Here is a 14,242-nt window from a genome sequence, read left to right as displayed (position 1 = left end):
GCTTCAGTTTATCCAAAACAAGTAGTCAGACCACCAGGTACCAGGAATGGCATCTCCTTCTCAATCCTGTAATACCATACTACATGAAAGGCAGTTAGACAATGGACACTTGTCTAGGGACTGCACATATCAACTAGTTGCCCAACCTAATCTCTCCAAGGGGTACTCTAAAATCAACCACAAGGGAGACTCAAGGGGAAGCCATCCACCTTGTTCACCGGCAAATACCAAGTCCGGTTAATACTCCCATTGTTCAAGAATAGTAAAATGTTAAAGGAAAAATCTAACTTGGAGCCCTCTAAAAGAAATCTACAAAAAATCATGGAATAAAGACAACTCAAGGAGCAGAAGAATCATAAAAAGACCAATTTTAGAATGCATCCTAATATAATTTTTGAAATTTCTGGTTAGATTTGGCATACATTATATGCACTCACATTCCATTGGCCAAAGCACACCAGATGAATAGGTTTGGGTAAAATTTTAAGATTTTAAGGACAAATAAAAATCTACAATCCAGAAGTGAAATACATAAAAACCAAAACTTAATAAGGAACCAAACTGAGACTGTAATTCTCAGATATGAAAGGGCTCAGAGAGAATGATACCTACACATTCCTCTTGAAGAAGCATCACTTGAAGTAAACTACAATTGATCCAGGAATAAATTATAAAAAGCAAGAGGATAGGAAGGGGGAGGAAAAGGGTAAGAAGAACTTAAGAATGAGGAAGTCATGGCATTAAAGTACCTGTGACAAGCATTAAAATCAGGTAGTGGTAAGTCTCAGTGGTTTTGTTAATATGGGTTACAAAATAATGCAAAGTCATTCATCTAACAAATATCTAAGCACCTGCTATGTGCCAGATAACTTCCCAGGTATCAGAAATAAAAGTCCCAAGAAATACCAGAGTACCTGGCCCCATACATACATAACTTCTTTTAACAAAGGGAGAAACACCAATGAATACAAATTATCAGGTGGTGAAAAGAACAGATATAAGGGGTAGAGAGTCCTGGAGATAAGGAGGAAGAATTTCTCTTCTATATATGGTGGTCAGAAAACACACTCTGAGAAGGTATTTCAGCAGAGATCTGAAGGAAAAGATGAAGCCGTGGTGAAGAAATCTGCCAGAAAAGTACCCCTGGGAGGTGCCATGCAGATGCAAAGGCCCTGAGGTAGGAGCAAGCTTGGCATGTCTGATGAACAATAGGGAGGCAATGTGGCTGTGGTTGAGCAGACAAAGAGGGAAGCAGAAGGAGCAGAGATTAGACGGTAATTGGAGGCCACATCGTAGGACTTTCTGGGTTGTGGAAGGAAGCATAGATAGAAGAAGCAGAGTGGAAGGAAGCACAGAGAACCAGCCCTGCAACTCTACCAAGTCAGGTAAGGAACAGAATCAGCAAAGGAGATAAGGCAGAGTGACCAGCAAGGCAGTAGAAGAACCACATAAAGGGCTATTTTAAAGAGAAAGTGACCAGTGTGGTCAACTGCTGCTAACAGACCAAGAAAACTGAACATTTGAAATTCATTTTTGGATTAGGCAGCATGGAAGTTTTGGTGGCCTTGACAGCAAACATTGCAATGTGGACAAAATCAGATTGGAGTGGGTTCCAGAGAGAATACAGCAGAAAACAGAGTGAGAAATACATAGTATGAAGAAAGTAATTTAATAAGAAATAATTTTGGCCTAAAAACATGATATATCAGCTAAAATCTGGAAGTTGGCAGGAGAAAGCTAGTGAAGTAAGGCTTATAAAAAAGACCATGCACTACATTTTCCCTCTGAAATGTCCTTTTATTTTTAAAGACTTTTGTACACTCCCATCTGCCTGAACCAGGCCAGGTATTATATGGCCTTGAAGTGGAATGACACTCAGGCACTGACCCTGACCTCATGCACATAGAGCTCAGGAGCTCTGAGTGAGTGCAAACTTTAGGAGGCAGACTGGTCCAAGCAAGAACACTGGTGCTTGTGCAGTCTCGGCTCCCACCCGCCATCTTTTCCCAGGGAGGGGAAATTTACATCATCTCGTCTATCCTCTGTGGGCCCTTCACTTTGCATGAGTCATATATATTCTAGTCTTAATTGTCATCAAAATCCCAACAAGGTCAGTAGGAGATTTGCCTGGATAAAGGCAGCTAAATAAATCCCCAAATCTCTTATGAGCCAAGTTGAAAAACAAATCCCATAAACTCTTTTCCATCAAAGCATGTGAGGGCACTTGCAGTGCTCTACCAAGCATTATGCTGATTACACTGTTCAGAGGTTTATAAACTACAGCGAAGATTAAGTAAATCACTATCTTGACTGATAATGAGAACATATATTTTTAGAAAACTTAGTAGCTTCGATTGGGATTTCCATGTAACCACATATACAAATACATTAGGCCCAACTGATGGATGACTTCTGATACATGTCACTTTATCTCAGCATCCACTTAAACAACTTATAATTTAAACATCCATTTCATTTTTATAAGATAAAAACATAGTGAAAAAGGTAAATGAACAAACCAATGTTTTTCTTCCTTTTTAATAGACTTTGTGATGTATTTTAATCTAAAGCAGAGGTTGGCAAACTTTTTTTGTAAAAGGCCAGGTAGTAAATATTTTTGGCTTTGCAGGCCAATATTTTTGGCTTTGTGCCGTATTAGCCCCAATGTGTCCATAAACAATATAACATATGGTCATGGCTGTATTTTAATAAAACTTTATTTACAAAAACAGATATCTGTCATGGGACTTTTACCCAGAAAATAAAAAAAACCTTTTACAACTCGACCATACAAACACAAATAACCCAATTTTAAGAATGAACAAAGGATCTGAATAGATATTTCTCTAAAGATTTACAAATGACCAATAAGCACCTGAAAATATGCTCATTAGTCATTAGAGAAATGCAAATCACTTCCCACCCACTAGGATGGCTAAAGTGAAAAAAATACAGACAATAACACATGTTGGTGAGGATTTCAAGAAATTGGAACCCTCCGTTGTGAGTTAGGAATGCCCCTTTGAAAAACAATCTGGCTCTTCCTCAGAACGCTGAGCATATAGTTACCATGTGACTCAACAATTCCACTCCTAGGTATCTACCCAAGAGAAATGAAAGCATGTGTCCACCCAAAAGCTTGTGCATGAATGTTCATGCCAGCATTATTCATAATAGCCCCAAGGTAGAAGCAGCGCACATGCCATCCACTGGTGAATGGACAAACAAATGCAGTCCATCTATATAATGGACTATTACTCTGAAATGAAGAGAAATGCAGTACTGATCCAAGCTACTACAGGGAAGAACCTTGAAAACATATGCCAAGTGGAAGAAACCCACCACAAAAGACCATATACAGTATATTCAGTGTATAAGAAAAGTCCAGAATGGGCAAATCCTTATTGATAGAAAGTAGGTGGATGAATAGCTGCCAGGGGATGGGCAGGAGGAGGGTCACAAGAATGGGGGGATTACTGCTAAGTGTATGGAATTTTGCGGGGATGTTGAAAATGTTCTAAAATTAGATGTTGGTGATGACTGCACAGCACTGTGAAAATACTAAAACCCACTCAGCTGTACACTTTAAATAAGTGAATTTTATGGTGCATGAAATATAGCTCAATAAAACTGTAAACAAAAATAAAGAAAACAGGAGGCGGGATGGATTTGGCCCCAGCTGATAGTTTGCCAAGCCCTGCTCCAAGGCTTGAAAAGTGAGTCTCACTATAGCAAGAGACTTTATTTTCTGAGTGAGATATATATATATTTTTCCAAACATCTCAAGACAGGGGGTACTGGAAGATAACTGGTTTCCTTCTCTTTCAGCTAGCATTTAAAGGACATTCTAGTGATATTCCCACGTGCAAGTTTGCAAAGAGAACAGCATGTAGGAATAAGCTTTGGCTAGTGAAAGGTGTGGAGTGGAACCTAGGGTAATTAATAACGCTGATGGCAATGGCAATGATAATTCAGCACATAATGATTATTGGGCACTGAACTATAAGCATTAACCAAGCACTTTACATACATAAACTCATTTAATTCTCTGAACAGGAAACAGAGGAGTCCCCAGAGGCCATAGAGATTTCAGGTGTGAGAAATATTCCGATGTTTGTTCATTCCTTTTCTTTTCTGTGGCAATGAAACAAATACTCATCTTCAAAAACCAGGCTTTTCAACATCTAACCTAAGCACCACACACCTTTATTTTACAAATGTGGAAACTGAGACCCAGAGAGAGGGAAAAAATAACCCCATGCTTACCCCTAAGTATTTGCTTCATTATTACTTTAATATACAAATCCCTCCACAAAGTCAAAAAAAGAGGTGGCTTCCCCTGCCAATTTAGAACCTGGAGGACAGGTATTAGGACCTGATGCTCTCAAGTTCTGCCACTGATTTTACAAGTGGAGGGTGTGTTGGGACATTTGACGAGTTTTATAAAGGGGACAGTGACTCGGGAAGGAATGCCATGGAGAGCACAGAGGATCCAGTTTCTTGAAACTCCAGGCTATTTTTATTCCTGGAGCAATTATCCTCAATGTGCCCTTGTCACTGGCTACTGTGCGGGCAGGTCCAGCAGCTGTTCTAAGTGGCCAGTTTTGCCTCTCAAATTTTCTGGCCAACTTCAAGTAAGGCAGAATCTAGAACTAAACTACGAGTCCATTTGTCCCACTGGTTTAGACCTCTTTTCTTTTTCTTTAGTCAGTTTAGGGAAACAAACACTAAACAAACAAAAAGCTTCACATCGTAGCTGACATTTAGAGCAAAGGCTTGCCTTGGTTCTGTACCTCCTCCCCGGGACACCTACCCACATGGCATTTAGTCCTGTGCTACACTTTAGATGAACGAAAGTCCAAGCTTTTAGATCCAGAGAAACACCCCCAAAACTCAAAAGACTCAAGCTTCAGAGCCCCCACCTGTAACATGGCCATAAAATGCATGAGGAATCTCATTCCAGATTCACTCAGGATTCTGGGAGAAATCAGCTCCCTCTGCCTGGAAGGCTCTTCCCATGTATTTTTGCATTCATCATTCAAGTCTCCATTCATGCCACCTCCTCCGGGATGCCTTCCCTGACCACCCCATCTGAGGAGCCATTGCCCCAGTGACACACCCATAAGCACACACATACAAATGCAAGCACGCGTCCCTCCCCTCTGCCACCGCCACCACACTTCACACATCATCTATTTGTTCTGCTCTGTTCTCTACAGAACATTTACCACTACCAGCAACTCCTTTCTCACTCCCTCCTTCCCTTCTTTCCTTCTTTCCTTCCTTTCTTCCTTCTTTGCTTCCTCCCTTCCTGCATGTGCTTGTCTGTTGTCTGTATCTCCCACACAAATGGAAGCTCTCTGGTGGCAGCAACTTGGTCTAGCCCAGTGTTCTTAGGGGAGGCAGTAGCATTGGGGTGGAGAGATTCTTCAGTGGCTGCTGAATGCCACAGTGTCTTCATCATTGTATCAACCAGCAATCCCCCCACCCCCGGCATACTCCAGATCACCCTCTGGGGTACTTGTTCACAGTTGTATCCCTAGACTAGGTGCATAGTGGGTGCGAGATACATATTTATTGAATGATTTCATTTAAAAATGAAGAAATGAAACAATATTTTTAAATATAAATAAATCTATAAGGGAAAACACTGAATTTGAAAGCATTAACAATTGAAGTTTGCCTGTCAGTTTAACGCAGGACATTTTAACCTTAGCACTACTGACATTTCGACCAGAAAATTCTGTCTCGGAGGCTCTCTTGTGCATTCCACGATGTGTAGTGGTATCCTTGTTCTCTACCCACCAGATACTGGTAGCACCTCCCTACCTAAATGGGACAGCTAAAAATGTTTCCAGACTTTGCCAAATGTCCTCTCGGGGAAAAAAAATCACCTCTGGTTGAGAAGCACTGCCTTAATCAATCAATATTAATTTCTGCCAAGATAAAATCCTTTCTCTGTACAGATAACAAGCTAGAGGTTTATCCATGCAAACTTTACACATAATTCCTGACATGCAAGTCAACTTGGTAATATCAGCTATGTGAAATCCTGCCAAAGGAAAGTTGTCAAGCTGAATATTTGCCTATAAAACTTCACCAACATTATTCACCCAATTTTAATGAAGTGTCTATATTAAACTAGACTAGTCAATACCCTAGTTTAAATAGCACATATAAATACCTAATAGTTAATGGTCAATGATGTTGATCAATCAGATTCCTAATTAGCTGGTTAAAATGGGAACTCCTGTCCTATTGTCAAGCATCCTTCTTCATTACACTGCCTAGAACTATGCAAATCAGATGACATCAACTGTACTTTCAAATTCTACCCCTTTCCGCATTGGATCTACCACAGTCTGTGTCTTTGGCTGGCAGATCAGAGACCCACCTCCCAAATTTACTAAAAATAATTTTCTTTAAAAAAAAGCCATTTCTATAAGAAATCATTACCACTAACGAGGACAGTTTATCTTTTGTGCTGCTGATCAGAAGAGCTGTTCTAAGCTATGAGTTGGAGGCTTGGACCTAAGAAAAGACATCTGCTAATGCAGAGGCAACTGCTGGGTTAACACAGATACCATTAGGATGGGACACCGAACAATTCTTTTATTCCTTGAAATATTTATATTGTTCTATATCACTGTAGTGTGGTGTGGACTGGAGTTCTAACTGCTGATTTTACAAGCTTAGGTACCTTCATATAATAGGTAAAACTGAAGCTCATTTTCATTGACTCCTTCATTCAGGCACTATTTATTACACATCTACAGTGTGTCAGCTTTTATATTTGATGCCAGGAATAGCCAGAAATAGAAAGGTAACTGGGGGCCTTTGCCCTTGGAGCATTTGCAGTCTATTTAAGAAATCACAATGGAATGTTTTTAGGAGAGATTTTGGATTCATTGGGTACATTTGGATATATATGGATTTGGATACATTAACATTTATGTTTTAAAGCAAACGCAAATAATTCAGAATTCTTCATTATTAAAAATATTCAGAAGTCCAAATTTCTTAACAGAAATATCTTAAATTGTATCTGTGAGAATGAGAGTCTAGAAGGAGCATGGGGAGGTGAGACAAACAATCTGAGGTGGGGAGGAAGTCCCTACATAGTCACACCTTCCAGCTTGGCTCAGTTCTTCTGCCTTGTGCGTGTCTTCTTCTCTCTCAGTCATTTGCACTCTAGCCTGGTGGCAGGATTCCCTACAGCTATTGATCTGGGTAATTTGGGAGACTCATGTCAACAGTAAGTAAATGAGGGCAAAACAGGTTTTCATTGAGTTCAATTCAATCTTTCCTTCCTCTCCTCTCCTCTCCTCTCCTCTCCTCTCCTCTCCTCTCCTCCCCTCCCCTCCCCTCCCCTCCCCTCCCCTCCCCTCCCCTCCCCTGCCCTCCCCTCCCCTGCCCTCCCCTGCCCTCTCCTCTCCTCTGCCCTCCCCTCCTCTCTTTTCTCTTCTTATCTTTTCTTTTCTTTTCAAGGAGGTACCAGAGATTGAACCCAGGACCTTGTACCTGGGAAGCTGGCACTTGACCACTGCGCTACACTTGCTCCCCTAGTTTATTCAGTTTATAAAATTCTTGTTGAGGACCAATCCACTGTGCTCCAGACACTCCACTGGGTTATGCTGTGAGGGACAGAAGATTAAATAGACAAAGTCCTTGATCTCTAGGAGCTTCCAGATACTGCCTTCTCCAAGCTTATTCACTAAATAATTGTTCAGCTTTTCAATTCATTTGTCTTACGTAGACATGGCTTGAAAAACGTTGCTATTTCACAGACCCCTGTGGGGAGGGGAGCTCATTTACAGGGCCTTGTTATTATTTATTTAGATATAGAGTATCTGGCAAAAAGCAAGTACTCAGGAAATTTTCTTTGAATCAACGAACGAATGCATAAATATATGAACTTGAAGGTAAACATGGGTTACTCCAAAATCCTAGTATTCTTATACTTCTTTATATCCAAGTATTTTCTTGTTTGTTTTCTCCTTTTATTATCCAAATAAACCTAGAGTAAGGCAAGTCAGGTAATAATCCCAATTCTATTTCAGACAGACCTTCAGAGACTCCTGACCACACATTTAGCAAGTTATAGAGTGAGTGACAAACCTACAGACTTTATGGCTCAAGGTCTGTTTTCCAATAATAGTGGAAAAATGGATTAGGCACCTGACACAGGCAGGAGGTTCCAGGGCTCTGGAAGGATAAGGAGAAAGTCCTACCACTTCTTTCTTTGCAGTGGGAAAGTGATTAAGAAAATGTAGCATGCTAGTGGCAGCTGGAGAGTTGGCTCCTCTAGAGAATGACTGTAAGCAATGTCATAGACCAAGAAGATGGATGGGGTCCATTTATGCAGCGAGGTTGACATATAAATGGAATCATGCCCAGTTTGACTGCCCTTTCTTCAAAGCTGTCATTGACAGATGAGTATCTAAATGTTTTTGTTTAAAAAAGAAAACAAGAAAAAAAGAAAGAAAAGAATAAAACAAAACACAAAAACGAAAAAAAAACAAAATGAAAAACTCTCTCGACCCCAAACAGATATATGTAGCCAACAAACAGGGGGGCCAGATCAGGCCTGGGAGCAGGGCAGGCCTTTTCAACTAGTCCTTGATAATTATTTGCAAAGTTATACAATCTTTTGGTTGTTGTTCAGATAAATCTCAATTTAACACAAGGATTTCATTGAAATCCTAAATTACTGCCAGTCGGCCATGTCCAATCTGCTGTTGGAGGAGCCCCAGTGGGGGACAATCCTGCACAAATTTTCATCTTCATCTGCCAGAACAAGTCTTCTTCCCCAATTAAAATGGCCCTTTTATTTTAAACTGGTAAACAATGTCTACCTAATTTGAGGGAAATACTGAAACTAATCACACAGTTTCATGAAGGTTGAGTCAAAGTCAGTGGAACTTGGAGGATGTGCTAAAGAGACCGCTCGGCTGTTGGGGAGGGAAAGGTCCTCTTGAGGCCACTGCCTTCACGTGGTGGCATCCACAGCAGCCTTCAGAATCCAAACCAAATGTCTACCAAACACAGTTTAAAATAGGTTAATGAATCACCAGTTTGAAAAGGTAAGAACTGTACTGTTCATTGGATGACCTCATTTTTTCAACTTGCTCTGTATTGTCTTCTGAAAATGGGGACAAGCTGGCCTATACCAAGTGGCATTAACAGGATGATGTCTCTTCCACATTCTCATGGTGCACCAAATGGGGTCATGTGATCTCAAGAGAACCTTGCTAGAAGTCTGAAAGCAAGTGTCAGCAGGGCCGTACTCCCTCTGAAGGCTCTAGGGGAACCCTTTCATGCATCGTCCCAGCTTCTGGTGGCTCTTCCAAGCAATCCTTGGTGTTCCTTGACATTCCCTGGCTTGTAGCTTCATCCCTCCAATCTGTGCTTTGTCTTCACATGGCCTTTTTCCCTAACTGTCACTTTCTCCAAGTCTCCTTCTCCTTATGAGGACACCAGTCATTGGATTTAGGGCCCATAGTAATCTGATATGACCTCATATAAAGATTACTTCTGCAAAGATCTTATTACCAAATAAGGTCACATTCAAAGATTCTGGGTGGACATGAATTTGGAGGAATACTATTCAACCCACCACACACATCCAGGGTACATCCATGCTTCGCCTATACTCAGCCAAATAGGCAATTATAAAATGTAAGGCATTTTTAGACATTTGAGCACAGTTTATAAACTTGGACAGAGGTGGGCACAGGGACCTCAGGGCCAAGTACAGATCAGGCCAACTCAGAGCATTCTTCACGATGACTGAACAAGAAACCCATGGAGAGGGTTTTAAAAAGAAACTTCAAGCAGATAGCTTTGCCCAGATCATGGCCTTGACAGCTGCTGCATTTGGCCCCAGTTCCACTCAGTTCCACTGAGATAACATGTCTCCATCACTAGCTGGGTGGGTCTGCCTAGAGCAAGCCTGACATCCCTTGAGCAAAAATAAACCTTTCTGAGTGAAATGATCCTCTCGCCCACTTTCCTCAAGGAACATGAGACACTAAGTGACAAAATGTAAAGGCAGCAGCTGTGAAACCCCCAGCGTCCATATCTCCTGCCTGATTAATTACAGGTCTGCCTAGTTTAAGATGAGCTACAGGTCAAATACATAAGACAGTCTTCCTTGCTACACTCCATAAGCCAGGAATAACCAGGGCAACAAGTCCCCAAATATTTCAATCCCTACAAATACAATTACGATGCATTTGGCTAAATTAGAAATAAAATGGGGGAGAAAAAGCAGTATTTTCCAGCCAAAGAACGACTACTTCAAACGCATCTGCATTCCTTCCCACATTGTTCTGTGCTTGAAAACACAGAAGCTGACATTCAAAGTCACCCTAAGGTAGAATTTATTAAGGGAAGCTTCCTGAAAACAAAAAGACTCCCTTTGGTAAATCCAACAAATACAAATACCAGGATGGTGCTTGGAGGTTAACACCCATCGATCAACCAATGGATCCAACAATATTTTATCAGAGATGGTCTATGTGCCAAACACAGTCCTTGACCACATTTTTGCCAGCAGCTGCCCTCATGGAAGGACTCAAGGGAGTTTCTGGCCCTTTTGGTCAGATCCCACCAGTGAAAGTCCCCATCCTGATAGATAGGGCAAATCAGAGCTAGGGCAAATCAGAGCTAGGGTTTCTCTGAATTTGAGACTTCTAATCATAAAATGTTTTGTCCTCCTCCTGGTCCCAAACCTAGCACCTACAGATATGTCTAAGTCTAATTCACCAGAGGGTTTTGGGTGATGAAAATCTCAGCCTCTCCAGAGCAGAGCACATTTCAGCTTATGTTTGACTAAAACAAACCCACAATCTCCTTGCATACCTACTGCTATCTTGATAACATAGAAGTTAGTGATCTGGAGCTCACTTTAAATGACCATGCTAACTACTGTGAGGAAATTATTCTCCACACACATCAACACTTTCTTACTGGTACAGAGTTTCAGAACAAAAAATCTTGGGAAAGAGTTCTGTCTTCACATCAAACATAATCAGCTGTCAGAGCCTTGGTTTGGAGGAGATGTCACAAGGAGGAGGTAATTTTTGTTTTCCTTTCAAAAAAACCTACCTTCTGGATAAAAAACATGCTATAGAAAAGTAGATGACTGGCCAAAGAAATGGATGCCAGGCTTGCTTCATATACAGTAATTGAAATCTGTCTTTTACCTGCCACCACTGGAGATTTCCGCTCATCCAGGAGCTGAATGGAGGTACTTGCTGTCACCACATTGCTTTTGTTGACTATTCCTGTAAGAAGGAAAACCACCATGACAAAAATGGAAATAGTTATAATGTACACATTAAGAGAATAGCCAATTTAGCAAATTGTGCTGGGGCTGGCTTCCCAGAACCCCGAGTACTCTGGACCATGGGGAATCTGCTGTTAGGACATGAATCCTATGTAGCCAGTCCTCTCAGCTGGAAAAAGCCAATGCACCAAGCTATGACCACCCATGGAGGAAAGGTCCAGTCTCTTCACACTGAAATTACTGACCGCCCACAGAGGGGCCATGTTATCGGAAGTTAATGGTTACTAATTGCAGTGTTTACATATGTCAGTAATCATATTTATATTGGTTCTTTAAATATAGCCACAGAGAGCTGTATTTGATGAACTTTTGAGATTCTTTTATGAGTTGGGAGCTTTAGCTTTGATTTGTTGGCTAAATTCTTACTGATCTATAAAATTCTGATTTCAAGCCCAGTTTTTCTGAGCAAAACAATTCTAAATAGAGATTGAGCTGGAATGCAATCCTTACTCCATCAATATGGTAACAATATGGTATTAGGATTAAGAGGTTTTCCCTTATTAACAATGGTTCCAATTCCTATGAACTAAAAACTGCTGAGCATGAATTTTGAATGTCATAGTTATTAATTGTTAGTCCAGGGCCTGTCTTATAAAAGGTGCTCACTGAATATGAGTTGAATGGAATCCAATTGAATTGTGAAGCAGGGAAAAGGCAAACCTGAATGTGAATTTACTTATGACCAAAGCAATTAAGAATTTCCTCCTGGTCCAAGTTTAAGCAGCAATAAAAAGCAGTTTCTCCAATGTGTCAAGAAAATGAAAGAAAGCTCCACCACAATGACTTTTACTGGTAAATTTTAACATTTTTCCAAATTCTAAAGGGGCTGTGAAATCTCCTAAGATGCTATGTCATCCATAACTTTACCATAAATAAGATCAATTTCCTTTCCTTATATGATTAAATCAAAAGTACAATGAAAACTCCATTTAACAAAAAACAATTTAACAACTGCCTTCAATAATCAGAATTTGTTGTTCCCAGATATAATTCTTTGCAGGAAAAATGGTGAAAAGGTGACTAATAACAAAGCAAACTGACATGAGGATCATCACATACATAAAACAGTTCTGGGGAATGTCCTTAGCCCCCAAAGCTTCCTGTTCAGCTTTGAGAAAAAAACCACTATGCCACAAAAGCGAAGTTGATGATTCCAGTCCAGATCTAGCATGTTCTAATTTTTCTTTAGAGGGCTGTGTCAAAGGAACTCTCATGAGATTGCTTGATCAAAGATATTATTGACAGGTGAGCAGCAGAATGAGAAAGTCCACTACTTCTTAGTTGATATTTTCAGTAATCAGGTGTGACTTGGATAAATGTAAAGAGGGAGGACTTAGTCACCTGGAAACGTATACTTGAGAATAGATGCCCATGTACGGGCATGCACACATGCCTATAAGCAAAGGAGCAGAGACTCAAAGAATCTTAGGCCTGAAAGGGACCTAATAGATTATGTCATCTGAAATACCACTCAGTAAGGGAATTTGTTCAATAACATTTGGCCTTTCCTTGAATACCTTCACTAACAAGAGACCTTCTTCCTCATGAGTCCATTCAGCTTATTATTAGACAACTCTTGCCATGTTTTCTGTGAATTTCAGAAGTGTTCTTTCTGCAAATATCTTTCCGCAGGGCAATAATAGAGCATCAAGACCCCTGGCAGCAGGACTCCACACAGGGCACTGGAAAACCCCCCTTAGGGGTGAGTTAATAATGGTACCAAGAGAGCAAAACAAAAGACCCTAATATAAAATATACCTACAGAATGACCTGTCCATAGCAATCCAAGTTTACAGAACATTCACCTCTGAAGTTTCTGCAATGCTCAGGAAAATTGTTATACATAATGAGCTCTGATAATATCAGAAGTGTGAGACAAAATAAAGCCCAGTCCAATTGTAAAGCATTTCCAGCCTGTGTGCTTCTAAAACTAGTTGAAATAAGAATGCTCTGAGGCTTTTTTGGAGGGAGGTCACCTGAATTTTTTGTAAAATCATAAAATCTTAGATCCGGAAAAATCGTCAGCTACTTGCCTCTCATTGGCCACTGAATCAGGAGAGCACAGGTTATAGGAGTCTTAGATTAAGATTTTTTAGACTAAGGAATCCTGCATATCAATTTAAATGAATGCAGTTCAGAGGAGAACTGTGGGCCTCTGAAGTGATGTAACTTGTTGAAGATTCAAGCAAAGGATTATGCTTGCCTTAACTTTCTCTAAGTGGGGCTATGAAAACATTAAAATAAAAATCAACTGAGAAGTGTGCATTCAAAATACCAGACCTGCTTCCTGAAATGCTCTTTGCACAATTTGGTTAGGCAAAACCTTCATTTTGCGGGGACCATTACCCTTAAAGAATAGGTCCCTGCTTCAGCATTGGCCCACTATTTGGCATTGGCTCTCAAGGCTGAACTTGGCTTCCCTCACTGCTCAGGCAGCTCCTTCCCTTCTCCCCCTCCCTTCTGCACACATGGCCCAGGTATCAGACCTGAAAACAGCACCACCACCATCCCCGCTCTCCAATAAGGGCACCCACCTGTGCTGAATGGGATCGAGTAGACAAAGCTCCCTGGAATCTGCTCGGCAGCTCTTCGGTACCAGAGAGGGAAATGGTCCGCATTAAAAATGTTTTCCTTGTCTCCAGCTTTCAGGAAGTCCCTTGAAACGAAAAGGATTGGGAAGACTACTGCACCACTCAGCAAGGAAAAGACACCTGTGCATCCCAACTACCTTTCTTCCCCCCAAAACCCAGTCCTTGCTTTTAGAGTCCCAATCTGTCATTCTTGGCACAAGGGGGACTGGGGTCAACATTATGCACTGCAGATTAAAAAATATTTTGTAGAGCTCTGGCAGTAGATTCCAAGCAGATGAAATGACTTTTATTAGTATTTCTA

The 14,242-nt window shown here is 40.8% G+C and overlaps 1 protein-coding gene across 2 annotated transcripts in view; it reads right to left on the bottom strand.

The window, feature by feature from the left end:
* Positions 1-14,242, bottom strand: part of CACNA2D3 (calcium voltage-gated channel auxiliary subunit alpha2delta 3) — a 933,078-nt gene that overhangs the window by 179,443 nt on the left and 739,393 nt on the right. For both annotated transcript variants that reach the window (XM_058288134.2, XM_058288135.2), the window contains 2 exons: positions 13,885-14,006; positions 11,208-11,288 (listed from right to left, as the gene is read on the bottom strand). In XM_058288134.2, the coding sequence (XP_058144117.1) occupies positions 11,208-11,288; positions 13,885-14,006 (203 nt within the window). The remainder of the gene's footprint in view (positions 1-11,207; positions 11,289-13,884; positions 14,007-14,242) is intronic.

The sequence above is a fragment of the Dasypus novemcinctus genome, chromosome 26, assembly GCF_030445035.2.
Source record: "Dasypus novemcinctus isolate mDasNov1 chromosome 26, mDasNov1.1.hap2, whole genome shotgun sequence".
Classification (NCBI taxonomy): domain Eukaryota; kingdom Metazoa; phylum Chordata; class Mammalia; order Cingulata; family Dasypodidae; genus Dasypus; species Dasypus novemcinctus.
The sequence above is the reverse complement of the archived record's forward strand: the minus strand, read 5'-3'. Positions and strand labels throughout refer to the sequence as shown.